The sequence below is a fragment of the Megalops cyprinoides genome, chromosome 6 (genome assembly GCF_013368585.1).
Source record: "Megalops cyprinoides isolate fMegCyp1 chromosome 6, fMegCyp1.pri, whole genome shotgun sequence".
Taxonomy (NCBI): Eukaryota; Metazoa; Chordata; class Actinopteri; order Elopiformes; family Megalopidae; genus Megalops; species Megalops cyprinoides.
Window position 1 is genome coordinate 26,912,457 of NC_050588.1, and position 23,371 is coordinate 26,935,827.

At 42.6% G+C, this 23,371-nt stretch overlaps 1 protein-coding gene across 4 annotated transcripts in view; it reads left to right on the forward strand.

Annotated features, from left to right (window-relative positions):
• The window catches only part of iqsec1b (IQ motif and Sec7 domain ArfGEF 1b), a 178,684-nt gene that overhangs the window by 77,500 nt on the left and 77,813 nt on the right, over positions 1-23,371 (forward strand). Inside the window, exon 1 of one of the 4 annotated variants that reach the window (XM_036530236.1) lies at positions 5,703-5,813. The exons of the other annotated variants lie outside the window; for them this stretch is intronic. Within the exon in view, the coding sequence (XP_036386129.1) occupies positions 5,791-5,813 (23 nt within the window). The 5' untranslated portion in view covers positions 5,703-5,790. Of the gene's footprint in view, positions 1-5,702; positions 5,814-23,371 lie in introns of those variants that run through there. 4 annotated transcript variants of the gene reach the window in all.

A 23,371-nucleotide genomic window follows, 5' to 3' on the forward strand; every position in this document is an offset into this window, starting at 1 on the left:
TTAATTATGTCCAGAGCAGCCAGCTGAACAGGCTTTCTCAGGAAAGGTTGCAGAATCAGGGTTTACTGAATTTGCCTCAATGGGATTTGAGGTGTTTGCATGAGCAGTAGTTTTGCATATGTTTTCCTTGAAATTAATATTCATCCAAGGAAATCCCTTTTCAAAAAGTCATTACCTTATTGAGCAGAAAACTCTTAAGTCTAAAGGCCGTCTAGGATTTTTCTCTGGAAAATAATAAGTCAAACTTGACATGTGGCTGGATTAATGGCAGTTCAATATAAACTATGGCCTTATTTGCCCAACAATATTACCAGTATCTTTACACAGTGTATGATTTTAGCGTGGTACAGTTTAAAAGATGATTTCTACATATGTAGTAAAAATACGTTTTCCCACAGGATGTCAGGAAGCTTGAGTATTGTTTGAGTGCCCATATTCTAACATCTGAGCAACTGCTTCTTCCGTGTGCTTGTTCCCGGTGTCTGTTCAACACACAGTGAAGTCTCCCATCCTACAATAAAAATGATTTTAATATGAATTGATACAAATTATACTAATTGAAATGCATGTACACATATTTGACCAGAAATGGGAACATGCTTAACAATGGACGCTTTTGTACGTGCAATGAGATGATTGGTGTTACACTTTGGAACAGTGTGTGGAAAGAGCCTTGTGCTATTCTCCCTCATGCTCTCTCTCCCTGTAAATGAGGACAGATATTTATCATGGACACTCATCTGCGAAATTTATGGTGTGCTAACATCATTTTTATATAAATCACTGGTAGAGTGCTGCTGGTAGAGTTGTATAGATTAATCTGATGATATATAGTTGGTGTGTAGAGTTAATATCTAGTTCTTTAGATGATTGCACCTGTGTTCATGAATATGTTGGACTAGTTCTGTAGAGTAATTGTATGAGTGAATATGTTGGTTGAATCCTGTTGTGTATACTGTAAGAGAGTGCAGTAGAGTTGTTTCATGTCTCTGCAACTGAGGATTGGTAGCAGCCAGAGGAGGGAGACAGTTAACCACACACCCCTCAGAACTCCACAGAACAGAACAGAACACACCAAAATACGACACAGCCTCACAGAACTAGCATACTCAAAGACAACACACAGAAATGCTGAACTATAACATACTCAAATGCAGTGCGCAGACATGCAGAAGGAACATACTCAAATACAACACAGAGACTCGCAAAAGAACACACAGCGCAAATGCACACACACATGAACTGACACACCCAAACACAACACACACACACACACACTCAGAACTGTCACTCACAATAGACTGAAACAAGTGCTTCTCTTCTGTGACACTGGGGTCTTGTTCGGATTTCATTAAGTCTGAGTGAGGCTCCTATAGCACTGCTCAGAGGAGCTGCCATAGCAGGTCGCCACCATTGCAATTAGCCAGAGGGGCGGTACATCTGGATCAGTGGCCAGTCCCACTAACACTCCAAGAAAGTAGCATCCTAGAAACTCAGACAATACTTGGCAGCTTGAGGAGTCTTCGCAAGTGTATTACTGTGTCTCATGCTGAGGGCTCTGCTATGGTACCAACACAAACAGGACTCACAGCAGATGATGACTCAGGTTCACTTCAAGATCACTCTTGGAGCACCTGTGAGGAAGTAGCCTAAATATGGATCTTGTGGAGTTAAAGTTCTGATGTCCTCAGCACTTGTTGCTGTAGCTTTTTTATATCAGTTCTCTTTTTGTGCTATAGGCTAAAACAACTGCAAAGTTGTAATTTGTAAATTCCACAGAAAGTGACTGAAAACCACTCTTTTGTACTCTTCCATCTTATTGAGAAGAATTGTAGAGGGACTTTTGTGACAACAGAGGGACATAATTTAATCCTGTTGCGATACGCAGTATCAACTTCTGGATAATAAAGTACACATGAGAGTTTTCATCTTTGTAAAGAGACTTTCCCTGAGTGAAATAAGGACTGTCAAGCCTTTTGTTTTAAGTTTCTGATTTTCTTTAAAGATGAATGTTCTCACAGTGTGTTATTGACTTTAACAATCAAGGGATTTGGTAACAGTCTTCAATTCAAGTGTTTTGGATTATAACAGGAAAAGTAAAAGAAAAGGCTTCATAGTAATGGAATAAAAAGGAAGAGTAGATTTAATCATTCTCAAGTCAGAAGTCCATAATGGTTTTCATCCAAGCCTGTGGTGCTGGATGTGGGGTAAGTTCAGTCATACAGACCTGCTTTTGACTCATATATATTTGAAGAAAGACATGCATGAGATTTCTCAGTCATCATTTTTCCATTCATCAGTAATGATGACCTGCGTCAGAGCACTTTTCAAATATAGGTCAAGTTTGTATCACTACTTGATAAATGAATTGTTTAAATTGGCACCATTGTCACCTCTGCAACTCTGTGTGCGTAGTGTTGGATAAAATGGTCACATTTTTGTAACCACCAAAATACCCAAACAACACTCTGACCAGGCCGGGGTGACCCATGCCTCATTGTGAATAACAGCATAAAAACCCACATAATACACAAAAAAGTTAGGTATTCTACTATCCTAGGGAAAGTTTTATATCTTCAGAGCTCAATTTGTGGGCTAGAGGGTAAGAGGAGGCAAAAAAAACACTGCAAGAGGGAGGAGTTTGATGAGAGGAGCACAGTGAAAGGGAGGAGTTTCACAAGAGAACTATGGTGGGTGGGAGGAGTTTCAAGAGTAAAGCGCAGCAAGAGGGAGGAGTCTTGCAAGCAATGTACAGTGAGATGAGAGGAGATTTCTAAGAGGAAAACAGCATAAAGGAGTAATTTCACAAGTGAGTGACTCACCAGCCTTCTACCATCCCCATTGTGATGGTATTCAATCTCTTCCCATGCTTTAAGATTTCCTCGCTCTTCTAGAGGGTATTCACTAAAGGCTTAGCACCCCAGTGCTTCTTGCACTAGAACCGGGGGCTTGGAGCTGGAGCTGATCAGTATGCACCACTTGCAGTGGTGAGTTCCTGCTGCTCAGAGAGCTCTTGGCTGGTGTTCAGACGAGCATATTGCCAAAGTCGATGCGCAGTTTAGCACACTCAGCCAAGGCCCGTTTTTGCCGGGGCAAGTGACAGGACTCTCTGGCACAAGAGAGAGGCCGCGGCGCACACTCTGCATGTATCCAGAGCCGGACCTAAATAAGCAATCCAGTCTGCAACACAGTGAACGCTAGACTCTCTCAGGGAGGGGTGAATCGGGGCTGAGATCTGCCTGATTGCTGATGGCTTTTCAGCAGGGCAGAGATTCAGGACTACACTGCGGCCACTAACCCCATCTCCTGAGGAGACGCAGAGTGAAATGGACAAGTGTGTGGTGGGTTCACAGTAAACGCATTGGCAGACACTCAGGGTGTGAAGCTATTTGTCAAGCTGACACACACACTCCAAAACATTTTTTTTTTCCACAGCAACTCAGACTGTGCACAGACTACCAACATCTTGCTTTTGCTCCACAGCGGTGTGGAGTCAGTGGAGAATGAAAGGCTTTAATATCGCTCCTGCACCAAGCCTGTTTTTAACGGTCAAAGACTGCATTTCAGAGTGATCTGCAGAATTTTTTAAAGGACTCTTGGATGAAAAGAGCCTTGGATCTCCCCTGTCGGTATTGTTGTGACAGATACTATAGTGGCGTTGCCTGTGAGGCACAGCTTCACACCCACATGTGTGCCTCTGTGTCCAACTGTCAGAGGGATTTTGATGTGCCGCTACTGAGAGTGAATGAGAGCTATACAGCACATTTAACACTCCCAATGCACGGAGCACATTTTACTTATTTTTGTTGTTGTTTACATGTAAGATCTCAGTATTTTTTTCCTCCTGACACAAAAGAATGGCTAATACCATGGCACACTTCTCATATGGGGCCCTAATTTTAAATGACAAAAGCGTCATCCTCATGATACTGTATCACTGATGTGTCTGAAAAGAGAACTTTTTTGTTTCAAGGACTGTCAGCTAACGGCAGCATTAAGGTGCTTTCTGCTCCCTGTGGAAGAGAAACCTCGTATTGCATGGTGGGTCCTGCCTGCAGTCATTGTTACGGTGATGATCTGCGTCTCTTTGCTCCCGTTTTCCTGTTACCAAGTGACAGGTGCTACCACCTCCACCCCGAGAGAGCCTGTCTGTTTCTTAATCTGTCCCCATTAACAGCACACTTGTCTTTGCAGGGTGACTGTGCGTATGGAGCATAATATATGTGCTGAGATCAGGATTTCGGCTGAGGCTACAGCTAAAGCAGTTAGAGAGGCTCTCAGAGGAAATTTCATTCAACTTTTGAGCTAAGCTCAAGCTGTTAACTTCAGTGAAAACTGGCAGAATATTGGCTTGTCTCTGTGGAGCGCAGTACACCCCACAGCACCTGAGGCATAGTTATACTCATCTACAGTGTGTTGCTTCCAAAGGGATTTACAGCATGGGGGCTTTCACAGCAGCACTTCACAGAAATTTCTTTATTCCTTGCCATGCCTTACTGGCTCCTGTCATTGCTGTGAAATGTAAATGAATGAAAGTCGTGTACTGTCTGTCATGTACAGAACCTTATCAGAAAGCTCCCCCCAAACAACCTTGTCTGCAAATTAAATTTCTCTGGCAAAGGTAGATATTGTACTAAGGTAGAATGGGTTAAAATAAATGACACACAAATGTGGAACTTGTGGTACTAATTTGTATAAAAAAAACTCACCAGTAGATATTGATCAGTTGTAGTCTTCCATTCCACGTAGTTTCATTAAATGCTCTATTTCAGTGCAATTTGTGTGACTAAGAGAATATTCTTATGTGTTGTTTTGACAGTAGTAATTTTATTATAGTTTAAGGGATTGGCTGTATTTTAAAAAAAATTCCTGTGTTGATATAAAAAATATATGGCCATGCCATTTATTTTCAGAATTCACTTTTACCTTTATTATACATTTTGGCACTGGTGTTTATTTGCTTTTGGCCAGCTTTGCCTTCACTATCTAAAAATGACACTGACGGTGTCATCCATTTAAATGAGACTGCAGCTGTCTTCCTCATTTTTTTAAGTTACAACAATAATAACACCACCATTAATTATTCCCCACTGACCAACTCTTTAATGAATTTTTCCTTTGCTCTCTGAAACCTTATTTCAGACTGTTTGCCAAATCATTCATTTGAAACAGACAGCAGCTGTCAACCTCCAGAATTTAATTAAGCTTCATACCTGCCTATCTATTTGTACAATAGTTCATTAGTCCTAAATGGCTCATTGGTTTTTAATGTAGGGATGGAAATGCATTGATTCCACAGCGGAGTGAGGAGAATGGGATCTGCCTCCAACACATCCTCCTGTTTCCATGGAGACCAGTGGACCAATCATCTCTCACTGCCACGGACTGTACTACAGCTAACAGATGGGAGGTAGCAAACAGAGATCAGAGATACTCTTGGCAACATACAAACAAAATGCACTCGCCAGTCCAGCGAAACAAGTTGGTGTGTGAAACAGCGGAGCAGTGCTCAGTGAGGCAGCCATGTGGACAGCGCTGAGCTGGAGTGTGTGTTCGCAATGCCCCCGTAGGGCACGCGTGCTCTCTGGGCTGCGTGTTGTCACACAAACCCCTGTTTGCTTTGGGTCCTGCTGATGAAATGTGTGATGCTGGTTACATCACGGGCTGCGCGGTGCGTGCCATCCCATTGTGACTGAGCTTGAATGAACATGCCAAGCCTGTGAGTGCAGCTCAGCCCAGACTCTCCCGCGCTGCCTCCCGCTCACAGACCAGACTCAGCCCAGCCCAGCCATGGCGTGCAGACGCTGCCATTTGTGAGTACCTGTTTGACTCTTCACATGTGACACAGGGGTCACTAGGGGCACGACTTCTGGTCCTAAAATAGGTCCAGTAGAAGGGAGCAGGTCTGCTATGGGGCAAAAAGATCATGGATTTTTTTTTTTTATCCTTCACATGGGATGTTGTGGAATGTTTCATTTTGTGGATGCATTTACAGAGTGTGGAAAGGCTTTGGTCATGATTCTTGCAGCAGTGAGGTGTGCTTCCAGTGCTAAGTTCCCTGCTGGGAATATTTGCAAACAAGTCTGATTCAAATGGGAGCTGTTATGTGGAGGTGTCTGTGTGTAAGAAACGTGTTTTCTAAGAACGACTGAATGTTGAAAAAAAAAGACCTTGTGGCATAGAAGCTCACAGTGCAGCTGAAAAAAATAAGTGGAGTTTATGTGATACAAAAGCTGTAGATTAAAAAATAACCTTATAAAACTCATGTATGTAATGTGAGTGTAAGTCACTGAATGAGCTGCGGTTGTGTAAGGAACAGTCCAGTGAGAATAGAGTGTCGAGAGTTGTTGCTCATGCTGCTTCCATCCAGTTAGGTGTCTACACATACGCAGGCAGAAAACAAGGTGGACAGTGTTTGCGTAGTATGCGTGACATCACACCAGAGTTATTTATAGAAACAAAGTGAGGCTTTTTTTGTTCTCTTTTGTTTTGTTGGTTTTTTCTTTTTTTTTCCAGATGTCTAGAGGCTCAAAACTGTGGCGTAGTTTCTCCTCCAAAAGACGGCTTAAATGAGGAGCTGTCACACCTCCTCAGCTTGATGAGCCATTGTCCGTGTCACAGTTTTAGCTTTAGCTTTTGCAGTCACAGCAGAATCCCGCCACACTGCTGTTTGCTACATACAAATCAGGTCTCTGTCTGAAGTGTATGTCTCAGCAGTCCTCTGGAACGCATCGACCAACTAACAGACAATGAAGTAGCATGTGTGTGCGCGCGCATGTCTGTGTTTATGCATGTATGTGTCTGTTTGTGAGGAGGAGTCGGCTTGCCAATGCTGCCGGTGCCCAGTGTTTTGCGTGAGAAGTCTGTGCTAATAAAGTGTCAAGAGTGAAATCTGCCAGTGCAACTGGACACAAAACATTGTGTGAGTGTGTTGAGATTCTGCTGTGTTAAAAATTATTTGCTTTCTGTTTTTTTTTTTCTAAAAACATGATCACGCAGCTCTCAGCTTTGAATAAGAACTATATATCAGTCACATTTGTGCCATTCAGATATTTTTAATCATCATTTTTATTATGTTGCAGATGTGCAATGATGACCAAGCTTGTGAGCTTTATCACTCACTCACACATTTTGGAAAGTACATTTTAACAAACACATGGGGCTTCTTTCTCTCCAGTTTGAGAGCTGACCGTCTGCATACATGCAGTTATTTACTTTTTTTTTGATTTTCTTTAGGATGTCATTGCTCGTGTCTGTTGTAAGGCTTCCAGTATAATTATGTTAACAGACGGGATGTCAGATGTAAAGTGTGCTGAGTTAATCAACTTTTTTCCATTTTCATGCTTTTCTTTTTTCCCCTCTTTTTTCCATTTTTAAGCACAAGAGAATCATAACTATTTTGGCATTCAAGTCTTTATCTGCAAATTTCATTTTATATGGAAAAATGCTCGAAATTTTCACTGGTTGTATAGTTTATAGGAGACATCAAGTGAACCTTGTAAAAACAATCATTTCAGCTTGATGCATCTGGTTGCATAAGAAAGAGTCCTCTCCATCTGTTCCTGAATCGTTGCTTGCACATCTACCATTGACCAAGCAGAGATAGCGACTCAAGTCCTCTGGGGGAAGCTGCTTGGTGCTGGCTGGGGATCATATGACTTTCAAGGTCACTGATGTCACACAGAACCAAGGCGATGGTACTGGAAGGCGGTGACTAATCACAATCGCTGGCAATCCCATAATCCTCTGGGCAGTGCAGGGCATGGAGTACAACAATAACAATATATTTGTTTGTGCGTAATTAATCACATCTTGTGTTCCCGTGAGAAGAAAAACCTGAAGCAGTGACTGACTGAATGTAATATCTGGTAGACATAGAGTACAATGCCATGTGTTGCTGACATTGACGTGTTATGACACTTTGCTATGGCATGTTTGCAGACGTCATGCAACGCTATGTGGGTCAGAGGCTATGAATTTAACACCACATGACTCTCAGCTACCTGCTTATCACCGTGGATACTATTACCACTGACATCATGGCTCAGGGATCCCGGATCCCCGCCCACATGAGCCTCACAAAACATTGGCTTTGTGAGCGGTGGCATGAGTAGAGCATGACTGACATAATTCAGCTAATCGTCCAACCTGAGACAGGACTATAAAAAATGACCCTCATCTAATCAAAGCAGTGGCTTGTGCAGACAGTAATGGAGACCATGTGTCACTGGGCCTCACTTCAGCACCTCAGTCTGCTTTGATATGCAGGGTCATTGAACACCATTGCTTTATAGCCAGTATTACTCAAACACAGTATACATGCAAGCTGTAAGGTCACGCAAACAGCATGCCCGAGAGATTATTTTACTCTTTTGTTGATCATACGCAGTAATGTGTTGAATACCCACCTCTCTCCCACCCTGTGCCATTTTTGAAGTTTCTGATGGGTAGCCTGGCTAACTGGGGTGGTATACTGGCATTTTATCTGTGTGTATTCAAAACCTATGTGGCAAGCTTCATTCCAGAGGGGGTGACAGTGCTTTTTATCTTCCACGTCACCTGGTATTTAGAGTCCACTGCATTGTCCACTCTACATGGCAATATCATATGTAAATTTTTAAAAAGGGAGAGATTGGGCCCCAACATTACAATATCATATACATCAGCAGCTTGTTTGGACAGTGCTTTACTCGAAGACCTTGCTGCTTGTGAGAAACGTAAGCCCAAGCAAATTGTTAATGGCCTCAATAAAACAGCTCCAAGTACAACACCTTGTCCAGCAATGAATTGTTTTTATGCATCCACCATTGCAGTTTGTCGTGAGCGAAAGCTGTCCAAAGATGCCCTTGATCCTTTTAATAATTTAGAGATGGATCACTGAAATATTTAAGTGCCCCCCACGTGTCAATATTTAATGCATTGTTCCCTAGGATGGTGAACACCGCTTGCCTTTGAGAGAGCACATCTTCAGAGGCAGCTCAAAGTGTTGGTAGACAGCTTTGTACATTATTTCAGACAGTTTGTCATGCAACTGAATAAATAATGAATTTCGTTGTATCCAAATTGTGTAATGTAGGCTGATATGTGGCATACAGCATAGAGTCTCCGTTTTCTTTGTTGGTGTCAGCTGGAAGCTATTTTGTGTGTTTGATACTGCTGTTAATTATTACATGCAAAAACATACCTGAATCAGATGGTGTGCATGACATATTTCTGTAGGCAATTTAACAAAGTAGGCAGTGCTTCTGTATGAATACCTGCAGTCTTTAAATCTGTGATCCTGGATCATGTCGAAAGCAGTGTATGAAGTATCGATCTCTGTGTTAACTGATTATCATCAATTTATGTTGCACCTACTCCGTGAGTATATAGATGGACTATTTCCAGTCTTCCCCACCTCATTCACGTGTTTCAGCCATGATGAGAATTCAATTTGGAGAAATGCATATAAGTTTCAGGTCATTTAAGATTACATTGTTACCTTAGAGACACGGCTTCAGCCAAACTCCGTCATAAACGCGAAAGCATCTTGATTAGAAAATTCCTCTGTTATTGTACAACTAATGCTCGACGTCTGATAAATCAGCTATAACTGAAATTAAGTGAAAAACAAGATGTGGTCCTGCCTCACTGAGGGAGCTGACTCCAGATCAGTGTAGTGCTGGGGGCTGTGACTGTGTGGGGTTGGGGGAGCGTAGGGCTGTGAGTCATGGTGCAGCAAACTGGTGCAGACTTGTTATTCTAGTGCAGAGGGAGTACGTGCCCAGGGTGGAATTAGCTTGTGACCCTGGCTGCACTGTTTCCTTTAGAAATTACCTTTATTATTATGAAATTATCTTTTCATACAAAGTGAAACAAATTATGTAAAAAAAAAGGTATTTGATATAATTTAATAATACTTTCATCACCAAATTGTGTTCATCATTCATGAGCTTTGGTCGCAAAAAAATCCATAAAGACAGACACCTTTACGGTAAACATCATACACATAATCCAATTATTCAGTAATTAGATTCGTATACCCCGAGCTGGCTCTGGGTTTTTGACTGCGTGTTTCTCCTTGTGTCATAGGCTTATAGACACTTTTCACCAGTATTGCGGCCTAGCTTCCTTGTTCAATACAATAGCTCTCTTGTTCAATATAATACAGCTAACAGTCACTAACGGTCACTTCCCTTCTCTCAGAGTGCAGGAAACCAGAGACCTGCTCCACTCGCTAATGTGTCTCTATGAAGACAAAGATAGAAACATTACCATTTGCTTTCAGAAGTGAGAGAGATTCAGGGTGTGTTTTATGGGGATCTGCACACTGGATTTCCCTTTTTAATTGACTGCAAGCAGTTATCTGCTAATTGTGAGAAAAGATGAAGATTTTGTCTCTGGGGCAATGCAAGGATTGTGGTCGGTCTTCTGTCCCTTAGCATGCTGTGTAATAGCATTATATGCATTTATCTTTAATGCATTGGAATCTACTATCTGTAAGGAAATCTGTTTTAATTTCAATTCATGGATGATCAATGACCTTTTTAACATGTAAACAATCTTTTTGTGTTCGCTCAGATTACAGTGTAATTTATTTTCAGCGTATTTATATTACACCTACAAACCTACAGTTGAGGTCATCTCATAGATGATAGAGGAGATATAAGTGCATCTATACTGACAGGGCTGTCTGCAGATGTTAATTGTCATTAAATCTATGAATGGTGAGGCACTTGAAATAATTGCACATAACCTTACATAAATGTTGTCACTGAGTGTGTAAATAAGCCATAAACAGTGTGTGCCTAATCCTCACCCTCTTGCCATAACTGATTGCATTTAATTGATTTAATTACGAAGTCCCTTTCATGACGGCAGTTCTGCATGCTGCGGCGAATGAAAAACAATGGCCTTGCGTCTGTGATCAAAGGCTGGCTTTGCTGGAGGGCTCTGCAGCACCGTGCCTGCATACAGAGAGAGGGCGGCGTCACGCGGCCCACTGCGTCACCCCTGAGTCACACCGCCCGGACAGCGCGCGACGCGGCGCGGCCCGCCGCCATTCCCGTCACGTCCCGCGCGGGGTTGTGGCTGGAAGGGCAGCTCATCACCTCACGTCCCTCAGAGGAGGAGTTCCATTAGGGAACAGCCATGTTGTACTTGCTCGCGCCCGCAGCTGTGCTGTGCTCTGCTTCCTTACAGCGGTGGCTGAACTACAAACCCAGTGCTGCACACTCACGGCCCCCTTGTTCTGTCTGGAGTCAACATGGCGGATCTCACTCATATTGCCCCACTGACAACACTGCCGCATGCCTGTCGTGTTCAGACTCCTTTCATTGTGAACGCTGCTGCCATTTTTCCTCAAGTGCTTTCCCATTCATACTCATGCTGATAGAGAGAAAAAGCACAGAATGGGTACATCAGGTTTAAGTCGCCTCCATTGACGTCTGCTTTCAGAGTGAAGGTGAGAATTGGCATAGGTGCTTAGCTGAAGGAGCTTCAGCACACTTCAGAGTCAAGAGGGTTGGGATTGTGTGCTGTGATACTCTTTTGAAAGGGGTTATCGTCTCTGGTGAGGATCGGTATATACAACAAAGTAATTAGAGTGAATTTTTCTTAGGAATTTCAAGTCGGCTGCAAATGCTGCCAGAGTAAGATGGCTGTGCTCCTTTTAAATGTCCCTGGAGCTCACAGTCTCTTCGTGGCCCATCGTCTTTCCTGCATGTGTCCCCACCTCCCTTTATGTGCATGCAGTTGCGTTCATGTTTAAAATTCACATTCATTTTAATTCTCAGCATCATCATCAGGAATAGTGTTCCTCTTCATTACTTTCTGTGAGTACTCCTTGTATTGCTACTGCAATAGCCATAGCAAAATAGCACATTTTAACCCTCATGCTATACCGACACATAAACTGATTACCCCTGAACCACTTCAATGGTTCAGGGGTATCCAATGGTTCCAACCATTTGTTTCAATCTACAGCACACTGACAGTATTTGTTTTTTTTTTTTTTTTGTGGAATGGGTTGAATTACATCTGCAAAATAGTTTTGATTGCCCTGGGTAAAGGTACCCGCTGAATAAATGAATACATTAAAACTGTAAATGTTTAAAATATGTAATTGTTTGGGAGGAGGGACTTTCCAGTTCATGTTTCCAGCGAGTAAATTAAATGTTGTATTGATAGAATTCAGAAGAATTCAGTACCTGAAATTCACAGTGTGGACACAAGCAGAGTTATGTCCAGGTGTTTACCTGCATGGGTCTGCAAAAGTGATGGTGGCGATGATGCTGGAAGCCCATGCAGAATATGTGTTTCCAGGACACTCTGTTCCTGTGCTTGTTCAGCTGGCTCTGGCCCGTGCCAAAGAAGTATGCTTTCCGCTTGCACTGCATTTTTCGCGGGCAGGAGTCCTAAAGCATAACTAGGTATTAATAACGTGGTATCTGTTTTGATACTTCTATCAGGGCTTAACAAGCAGGAAAACATCTGCAATTGCAGATATCTGCAGATATCACATCAGGTCAGTTAATCGTGTCCCTGCCTTGTGTTGTCTCAAATTCACCTACAAAACTCATTGCATTCTTAGCTTATTTGAAGAATGACAGTTACTTTTGTCTCACTTAATATCCCAAGCCAAATTTGTATTGTAATTATGATACCAATAGTTAACTGTAGATGGTAGTATTAATATTAATGCAATTTACATTGTGAACCAGTTTCTTAAATGAAATATTTATGCTGCATATATTGGTAATACGAAGGGAATATGTTGTAACCAGATAATCAGCATGAATTCTCAAATCTAGTGCATTGTGTTGTTGCAGCTATTTCACTAACTGCAGGAATTACTTTTGAATTGTGTTAATAGTAAATTATACAGCCAAACACAGTAAAAAAAAATGAACTGCTCAGTTGATGTAAAATGAACTGTCAGGTTGTAGAGTACAGTGTGGGTGCAGTGTTGTCTCAATGTTCCCTCTTTGACAGGGAGGAAATGCTTCTCATTGGTTCTGTCTCCCTCTAGATCTAGTATTCCTTAAAGATATCGGAAAGCGCAGGATGATGCGGGCTCTGTCCTCTAGCTCCTCCCAGCACCACCATAGCCCCCCTGGCTCTGACAGACGTGCATTTCTCCGTCTTGCATGGTTGCACTTTCTCTGCAAGCTACACTGCTACATGGTGACCTGGGGATACACATCTGTAATGTGAACCAGTCAGAGCAGATCACCTACCCCTGTCAATCACATTTTCTTTAATGTACAGTATAACATTCAGAGCACCTCTGCTGGTTGTATATTCTGAAATTCATAATACTACAGTCACAGCACCTCTCCTGGTTGTATATTTTGGAATGCACAGTATAACAGAGTTCCCCTCTTGGTCTTTCTCTAAAATATAACACAGTGTCTCTCTTTGAGTTTTTCTCATAGTCTTGAACAATGGCTTAAGGATAGGTTAAAAATGATTTTGGTCCAGGATAAATGGCTCACATTTTTGCCTGCATTATCATCTGCTGTGCATCAGCCAAACAAAGGTCTTCACTCTCAAATGAACATCATATTATTTCAACACTTATAAAAAGCTTTTTCCAACCACTTAGACTAAGATAGGTGATATGTGCTATCAGAGGACTTTAATACAGCAAGTTTAATACATTTCAAGTTCCTGTCTATGTGTATTTGAATGGCATAATCATTGAGTGTTTAAGCCAAAATGAATAAACATATTGTAACATTTCCTCTTTAACCTGCTCAGCAATCCAGCAGTAGTTAACAGATGACTGATAAACCAGCTGGACTCCAGTGACATTTATTTTGCCTTTCATGTCTTTATGGTTTATTGAATTGACTCCCAGCACAAAAACAGCTTCAAAGCAAAGAACTGAGCCCACCCAACCTTTTAAGTTCCATTGCTGCAGGAGAGCAGCCATTAAACTGTTTTTTTTTTTGACCTCACACAGTATGTATTTATTGGTGTCACATTTTGTAATACTTCTAAAATATACAGTCATTTGTGAACTATATATTTTATTTTATTTATTGTATTTAATTAAATAAATATTTATATTTATTATATAGTTATGTCCGACTTATACATCTAAAACGTGTCTACATTACAAACACGAAAAACGGAATGTTGTTGGTGTTTTTGAGAACTGATTTCTGAATGAACCGTTTCTATCCATTACAATATTGTGGTGGTGCTTCTCACCATTATCTCTGTCGCTTGTCAGTGGTGCGGATTACTGTTCTGCCTAAGATGATTGCCAGTAGAGCATCCTGAATTCCCTGAGGTCAGTACATTGTGTTCTGTCCATGATAGATCAAACCCGGAGTAATCTGTAATCAGTCTGGTGTTACTGCAGTTGTGGCACACTTTAAAAAGCCTTCAGGTATATAACATTCCTCAATATGTAATTGAAATGGTTTATTTTTGTAACTGTAACATTTCAAATTTTGTAAATGCCCATTTTCTCAAAACCAATGTATTCTTAGCAAAAGTGTTGTTTTTTTTAATGAAAAATGAAGATTAATCGCTTTATCTTTAAATTTGTTTGTGTTTAGCTGCACTCATGTGTGATTATTAGAAACCATTTGTGCTTCAGTGCATGGCTATGAGTGGTTCAGCATCTGTGTGCTAAAAACAAAGTGCAGATATTCATAACTGTAAGGACTGAAAGGCATCATCAGCAACCACTAGAGGGAGCACAGCTCTAAGGCACGTGCAGTTCAGTTGTCACTGGGGGGTTTAAAAAATTTTGAACAGAGGCCCTTAAGGGTGTGCATTTTGACAGAGATAAAGAAGATCTGAGAAAAAGCTCAGACAGCTTGAAGACATTCATTGGTATGGAGTTCAGGGAGGTTTGTGATAAAGACGGTGTTTTAGTACAGCATTCGAGCAGATTGGCCTGGAATGTTATGATGTGGTAATGTGTTACCATGATTGCATAAACAAACTGTCTGAGGCCACTGTTCTTGTTAATTAGCTGCCCAGAGGAAAAACTACTGCTGTAGTGTGCTTGGTGTGCGTTTCTCATGATTGAGAGGAAAACGGTGTATGTGCTTATTGATTTAGCGCCAAGGTCGTCTTATTGGTGGGGAAGGACTCATAAATGACAGATCGCTCTTTGTAGGGTGACATTTGCTGGAGATTCACAGCTGGTTGCTTTTAGGGAGCACGTTATACTGTAGATTTGTTTTTTTTTTTTTGTTTTTTTTTTTTTTGTAATCCAGAGGCGGGTGTCAGCCTTTCTAAAAGATCCATTTTACCCAAATGCATCTCTGAAGAGTTAGCTCCAGGCAAGCATTGTTCAAGCTGTGAGAGAAAGGGGTGTTTTTGGAAACTTAAAAGGGAGTGATTAGAATAAAAAAACAGCCATGCTCAGGGAAACGGCTGGCTTAAAAGCAGTCTGAAAAAGCCTGGCTCTTCTCTTTGTAAAACCTTTTTTCCCAATTTCTCTCTCTCACAGACTAGTGAGCATCTGGAGCTTTGCCCCAAAATGTGACACTGATGGCTTCTGGCTGGGTGATGTCATTGTTTGTCACACTGCTTCCAGAATGCAAATACAACTATTTTTTTCATTTCTTATTTTCTGATACACAGTGAAAGATTTTAAACAAGTTTTATTGGTAGCAGAAAGAATCCACTTTATCTCAGCTTTTATTTCCACCTGTGTTGTGTAGCGTGCCCATCGTTTTTCCTGTTGACTGGTATCCCTGAGCAATGTGTGTCCTGGGAGCCTTAAAAGGCAATGATTCTACAGTATCAGCCAGAGAATGCAGAGAGAATGCTGGCAGCCGTGGGCATGGCGTCGGTTAGCACAGCCTCCGGCAGCTCTGCTTTAGGCCACAGGGCTTTAGGGTGACGGCACTTAAGGGCAGTTGGATCCGGCCAGCAGGGCTATTAGAGTCGGCCTGTCAGAGCCTGGCGGCCTTGTGACCAGTTCAGCTGATGTGACAGGTTTTTCAGGGATAAGTGAGCGTAGCTGGAGAGGTAGGCCCTCTTACTGATCGGTCCAGTGTGGAGCTCAGCTGGCCCGACTCGCTCGCACAATAGCTTCAATTACACGCCCACCAACCTCCCCAGGTGTCAGCGCGCTTCAGGGGGGCTTTTAGGGCCATTTCTGCTTCGTGTTTATCGACTTTCTGCACGCCCGCTGAAAAGGTGATGATAGCGGCGCCCTGGGTCAGTTAGTGCCCGTCCGCGTCTTCGCGAGGGACTATGTCTGCTCTCTGTGGAGGATGAAAGGACAGATATTACACACAGGAGATGTACAAGGCTGTTCCCTATGAGAATCACAGAGTCTGTGGGAAAGAAGGGCAGGGGTGCGGTTTGTAGATAGAGTCCAGATATGATGGAGCTTTGTGGCCAGAAAAGGACACTGCAGAGAGATTAGGAGTGCTTGCCACACTCAGATGCCACTGTGTCAGTCTGTGCCACTGCAGTGAATCAGGACTGAGCATTTCAGAGTAATAATCAAAAAAGTCGTCATACACACACTACTATGTAGATTCCACTCAAAAGTTAAATTTAATGTGAATGTGATGCATTTTAAATAACAGACTATCTGGAGCCTGTGTTATTTATGTGAGGTGTACATTTTGAGTATAAAAATGTCAATTCTTGTTTACCATGCATTTGGTAATGTAACCTTTGTCTTTGTTTTACTGTCATGTACAACAATACAAGAGCTACATTGCTTCATCCCATATCTGCTGTTAAGTTCTAGTCCTAGTTCTAGGTTTTTCTTCAGACATTTATAATCTAACTCTGCTGTGGTTTATCAGTTAGACAACATCTTTTTTCTGTAATCATCCACAAATAAACAGAGAATTCCACAGAGGCTGTCTTAAAGTCTAGATATGAGTTACTTAATGCTACAACTTTAGCTTTGACTTACTCCCAGTCCTGCTGTTTGTTTTTACCATGAATTGTTATATGTTTATTTAAAATTTACAGTGGCTTCATTATAACACACATGATAACTGATCAGATTTTTACTTGGATGTAATTTTTTTGTTTGAGATATGATTCATAAGCAGAGCATATTTTGTTCATTGAAAAATCACCGCAGAGAAGGGCGTCTACAGAGTGACTTAATTGTAATAATGAGTGAGCAATTGTTGATATTATTTTAGGAGGAAACCCAGGGTCATCGGGCAGAATATTACAATAAAAATAAGCATTCTTATGTAACTGCCGATTATTTGCATATCAGTTGAGTCCTGTGGCTGTGGAAATGGATTCTGTTTGTGCAGCTGGCCCCTCCATGTGAAAGGCACATTGGCATGTGCTTTTCCAAATAATCATTTCAGCATGAGCTAAAACCCGGGGAACATTGGTTTCCCAAAAAATGTACAGGCATGTAAGTTCGTATCATGTGACACACGTTCACCGGGAGATTGTCTGGATAGCTGAGACCTTGGTATGATATGCTGCATAGCTTCAGAGGATCAGAGGGGTACTATGAAAGAAAGTGGAATTCTACATATTGTGCAGGTGGACAGCCTAAAGCTTTGTATGCCCCCCCCACTCCAAAAAGGAAGGAGTCAAATGGGTGCTATGAAGGAAACTGATATTCTACATACTGTGCAGGTGGACAGCATAATGTGTTGCATGTCCTCCCGCTACATAAAGAGAAGGCAAGCAGAGGACAGACTTTGGGCGTCCTGTACGCTTCCTCAGTTCGACTTCTCCTCAGCGTCACACAGCGCTGGCTGAGGCTTTGATCAGAGGTTTCACCCCAGCCGATCCCAAGCCAGGCTTCAGACTCCTCGCCCTGCATCTGTTCTCTCGGCACATCAGGCCGTCCACGCAGTGCTTCCATGAGTCATCCAGTATCTCAGACTTCGAGCATGTGGAACAAATTAAGCAGGCCTCTTCCTGGGAAACTCAGCCCTGGACGACGTTCGATTTACGGATAAAAGTGTTTTCGAAGAGTATTTCAGGAAGGTCATCGTATCAAAAGTGCTTTGGCTGGTATTTTTCTCGTCCTCTGTGACGTGAATAAGGTAAACAGCCCAAAACCTGTGTCAGTTCATGTGATCGCCCACAGTGACAGAGATGAGCTATTGTGCAAGGGAAGCACGCAATCCTGTTATTTTTATAAGCACATCATTTTTGAGTGCCATTAGCAGCATTTCATGATTCATGTCAGATTTATCTCTGACATTTAATGCTAACATCTGAGATTTTCTCTGCGCCCAGTTATTATTTTTACATAAAAGACAATATGCACCTTTATTCCAATAGTGGGAAACAATGGACTTGTCCTTTGAAGAAGAGGGAGAATTGTTTAATCAATTTAAATTGCAGTGCGGTGCTCTATGACTGTAACAGTAAGCTACACTGCTTTTAAGCCTGTCCCCAAGTGTCATTTTAAAAGCCCTTCTAGTCTTGTATTGACATTTCTAAATAGCTGTGCTGGGGAGGAAATTACCATGCAGCAGTAGGACGAGTTCCCCCAACAGCTCTGCGGGAGCTGGAATGAATGCAGCTGATTGAGTTCATTTACCCACTTTTCCGGCAATCAGGCTATTGTCAGTGCTTTCCGTGGGCCTCAGGTAGAATTAACATGCCGGCTTTTGAAAGAAATGGCTGCGTTCGTGTGTCCCTCCTTGCCAACGTGGTGCATAAATAAAAAGGAAGGCAGAAGGGCGTTTGACTTTGTTTTGACTCCTGTCATAGTTCAGCAGGAAAAGGCACTCTGCCTCTGTCAGCAATTCTGTCTGCAAGCCTCTGATGCGATGGTCAAGGCTTTGTCTAATGTGGAATTACAAACACTGTAAGGCTGTCTCCCCTCTGTCACTGCTGAGCGCTGCCTGAGGCCTCCCCGCCCTGAGGGGAAAGTGAAGTGAGAGGAAGTAGTGCCGTCGCCCAGGAGGTGACGGCGGCCATTAACACGGCAGCCTTCCTGGGCTCATTTAGCGGGAGCTGCAGTCACAGCTGGGTCCCCGAGCAAGGAGCACCTGGTGCCCAAACGCCCTTCTAATGGCTTAGGCAACAAAGCCGTCACCTCAAGAGCCCAGCCTCTCAAGCGCTAGCTCCAAGCAGGAAACACAGGACATAGCCTTGAACAATGTTTCTTAAAAGTCACCCTTAGCAGTCTCTTTTTTTTGTATCTGAGCCAGGTTTCCATTAAATATGTGCCAGGTTCAGTGTGTCCCTCAGTTTATGCAATGCAGAGAGGTTATTGTTGGACAATGTCTTGTACATATGGTATATGAGCATTGATATATTCATGGATTGTTTCTGCCTTCTGTTGTTGTAGCCAAGGCTGTGCCGAATCGCTGTTTATTTTATACATCCCTTGCCTTGCTCAGTGAGATGCTGGTGATTGCGTGTGGTGGGGCGGGGTTTGAGGGCCTTGAGCTGTCAGTCCGATAAGCACGGAAAGGGATGCCCCTTGACCCCGGGACAGCAGGGGAGGCCTTGACAGAAGCTGTGGGGCTCCTGTTTGTGCACGTGCTGCTGCATTGTGTGGATGCAGTGGAAGGATGCCGCAAAGTGCACATCTTGCACATTTTCCATCGCGTTTTATATCTTCATTAAGTTACTTCCTTTATATTTTTATACTTCCATCTTTATATTTTTTTCTATTGTGTGTAATTGATGAGTTGCGTGTAACTTATTTTTCTATTGTGAGTTTGCACAGTCTGCCCCGCTGCCGACCATCATTTCACTGCACTGTACATTGTACCTGGGCATGTGACAGATAAAACTTTGAAACTTGAAACAAATTGACTCATTCTCACTTTCTGTCCCTCTTTTTCTCTCTCTCCCTCCTACCCTCCCTCCTTCCCTTTCTCCCTCCTGCTCAGTTTAATTAAATTCGAGTTGCTTTACGTGCATGACAGACTACACGTAAGTGCACAACAAACAAATGGAGCAATTAAAAAAAGATTCTTATGAGGGATAATTAAAACTACTCCAATGAAATGATTAAATGTCTGTCTCTAATGCTTTCTCTCACTCTCTGCCCTTCCCCCCTTCTCCTGCTAAGGCTCAGACCACCCGTACTCAGGTGTTACTTGGGCAAAGCGGTGATTAGGCATTGAAAACGTCTCAATTCTGCCTGGAAGAAAATGGCCGATTCACAGGGCCCCGGAGGGCAGATGATGAATGTGCTTCCATTCAGCCGACCGTCTGTTCAATAGAGGATTCACCCTTCTCCTCGGATCCGGATGCCCCCCTCTGACTGTCAGGGAAACAATGGGACTGTTTACTCTGGTGTTGTGGGATGGGCAGAAGGACATGTGTAACCCCACTCACAAGTTATGTTCATTGGGGTCCCCTAACAAACGAGGGGGAAATAAAATGGAAGGACCTATCCTTAAAAGACCAAATGACTGAGTGAGGATAGTAAAAAGCCTTTGCAGTCCCTTGTCAATCTGTTTGGACAATATGTTAGCTTTCTGGATGGACATCCCCTGAGTGGCTGTTTCAGAACAGCACAAAAGCCCCAGAATGCCGAACATGTCCTCTAGTTATTCATCACTCTCAAATGTAATTACTTTGACAGCACTTCTATTGCGAATTCAAACTTCCTGACAATGCAGTGAAAACAGTGTTCATTAAAAGCTTCTCTCATGCCTGGGGTTGCAATTACTCACATCATTTAATAAGATCAAATATTGCTAAATTTAAAACCCCACACAATATATTCAGTATTTTACAGTCTCACAGCATTCCCAGCTAAGCTTCACTGTTGGCTATACTAGGTGAGGGGTTCAGGGAACACAAGTTATGCATTTGCGTAAACATGCATGAGGCCAAATTCATATTAAAAATAAAAACCATTTCAGACAGCCCATGTGTATTTAATTTCCATATCTAATGACATCCAGTCCCTTGGGAATTGAGCTGAATTAATCAGAACACAATTTACAAGCCGTAATGTTTATTGACTTTGCTTCAAAATTAAGTGCAACGTTACGTGAGTGAATATCATTTCAGATATGCTTGGGTTCCTCTGATCGTGCAAGTATACTGTACCTACATTCTGAGGGGCTTCTATTTTTGCAATTCTGGTTAACGATTCAGTTTAAATGACTGACAGTGTTTATACAGAAGCACATTCAGTTATGCTTCACAGATCTGGCTAAATGGAATCAGAGACACTAACTTTCAGTCTTAATCACAAGTGAAATATACCCTATGCAGGACCCAAAAGGCAGCAGCAGATTGTAGAATTAATAGACTTTAAGTGAGTTTTGCATAATGTGAATGTTGACTGCACTGCTTTGTATGAATGGATGAAGCATTTGCATATGAAGGTATCTGCATCATACATTAGCGTACTGCACAGTTAGCATGCTTAACTCAAGATAAGTGTCATAGCAGTATGTTCATAGTCAATACAGTGAGGGAGGTAAACAGAAATAGTTTTTGTTCAGGTTTTGTCACTTATCAGTGTCAAGTATGCATATAACATTTTGCTCACTTGCTTTTACTTCCAAGTGATTGCACTGCATTTAACAATGAAGCATGCAACATTGCCTCTGATTGGCATTGTACAGCTGCTTATCTTACGTCTTAAATGCAGCGTTTTGTGTAAGTATTCTGATGAATTTTGTTTTTTATGTAAGCTTCCCCTAGCGGGAAATTCACAGCACCACAGCAACATTGTGTTTTCAGACAGTTTTCAAGGAAACGGACGGCTGCCTTCATTTTTACTCGCGCACCAGTATCACTCAGATCAGTCTTGCATTCCATACAGGACTGTAGGATAAGAGAAGATATGGAATTCAGTTTGATGTCCTCATGTTAAGTAACCACAGCAGGTAAAATCAGCCTGCATTTACAAATAGTAAAGGGTGAATATGAAATACTTTATCCGGCAGTGAAATGCACTGAAGAAAAAAATAATAAACAAAGGGATACATCTAGGTTCTATATTGTGAATGACCCATGTCACACATCATCGGGCGTTGCACTCTTCTTTTGTGGCTGATGGTGTGAAGATTAATTTCTCACCGTCTTGGTGCGTACAATGGGTCCTCAGTCTTTCCTGGGGTTTCTGCTGGCTCTGGGGGCTCTGTGCTATTGATGGGGTGTCTCTGAACAGAGGGAGCCCATGTTTGTGCCAGGAAGGGGGTGAAAGGAGGCAAGCTGTGTCTGGTGTGGGGCGTGAGATGGAGCCTCGCACCCTTGCCCCGACTTAAGTCAGCGCTAAGAGCGGACTGCTCTCACTGCATGGCGATGAGCAGCCCTCCCACACTCTCTCCCAAACCTCCATCTCAGCCATGGCTACACTGTGCCCACCCTTTAATGCGCTCTTTATGAAGATGCTTAAATGTTTCACTGTGGAAATGGTACTATGCTGCATATCCCTTAGTATTTGGAGCGCCTTGAAAAGGTTTAAGTAGGATGTGGCTGTTGGAGTACTTCTGTTATTTAGCGCTTGCTTCAGTAACCACAGCATTTAAATTACATTAGCATATTGTTGTGTGTTATGCAAACCATGTCCCATGAAAACACCAAACGCCATTTTCAATCATTTTTTTCAGTTGCTCATTCAGCTTTATCAGCACTGAAATGAATACTCAAGAATAATTAATGGTAAATCTAGCATTTTTCCTCTTTGCCCTTCCATTGTCCTTGGCTGCATTAAACCGAGTATGTAAATTAGTGCAACCTGAATAGGTTTTGTTTTCCAGTGCCGCTGATTAGCTTATGCTGAAATTCAGAGCACATAGTGGAGGTGGGCATGTACTCTACTACTAAGTGCGGCAGTTCTCAGTTCCTCTCCGACCAATCAGCAATTGTCATCAAGGTTCCATTTACAATTTTATCACCGTGTTACTGTTGCCCCAGCAACCAGCATCAGCATATCTCCATGAGGCTTTATGTGGACGGCCCCTTTGCTGAGCGCTTTCCCCACAGCGCACCATGTGGGTCTGATGATTAGCTTTTCTCTGCACAGTCCTGTCTGGCAAAGGGTGCTGGGAATTAGGTAAGGCATAATTAATACTGCGATCGGGGAGGCCTTTGTTTGCATTGTCATCTAACTGAAGCGTGGTGAGGCCAGTCCATGTCATCGTCACTGACAGACAATGGAGCAGCTGTAATTCAGTCCTGGAGACCTGGGAAGGAGAGACAGCAGCCTGCTTTTCCTCCACAAATTGGGAACTGTACCGCTGTGCAGGAGCACAAGAGGCCTCGCTGGGACTGAGTAAGAGAAAGTGAGATCTGTAGGGGGGAGTGTGTGGAGGAGAATCTGTCCTCTACGACAGCGCACTTTGATGCACTGGCTGCTGGAGCCAGAGAGAGCACGGTGCAATCCCACAGCACCGGCAGCAGCGTGTCGGTCATTTCCTGTGGAGAAGCGCGCATTGTGTCAGGGGACGCCTCGGCGCGTGGTTCCGCGTCAGAAGGACTGCAGCAG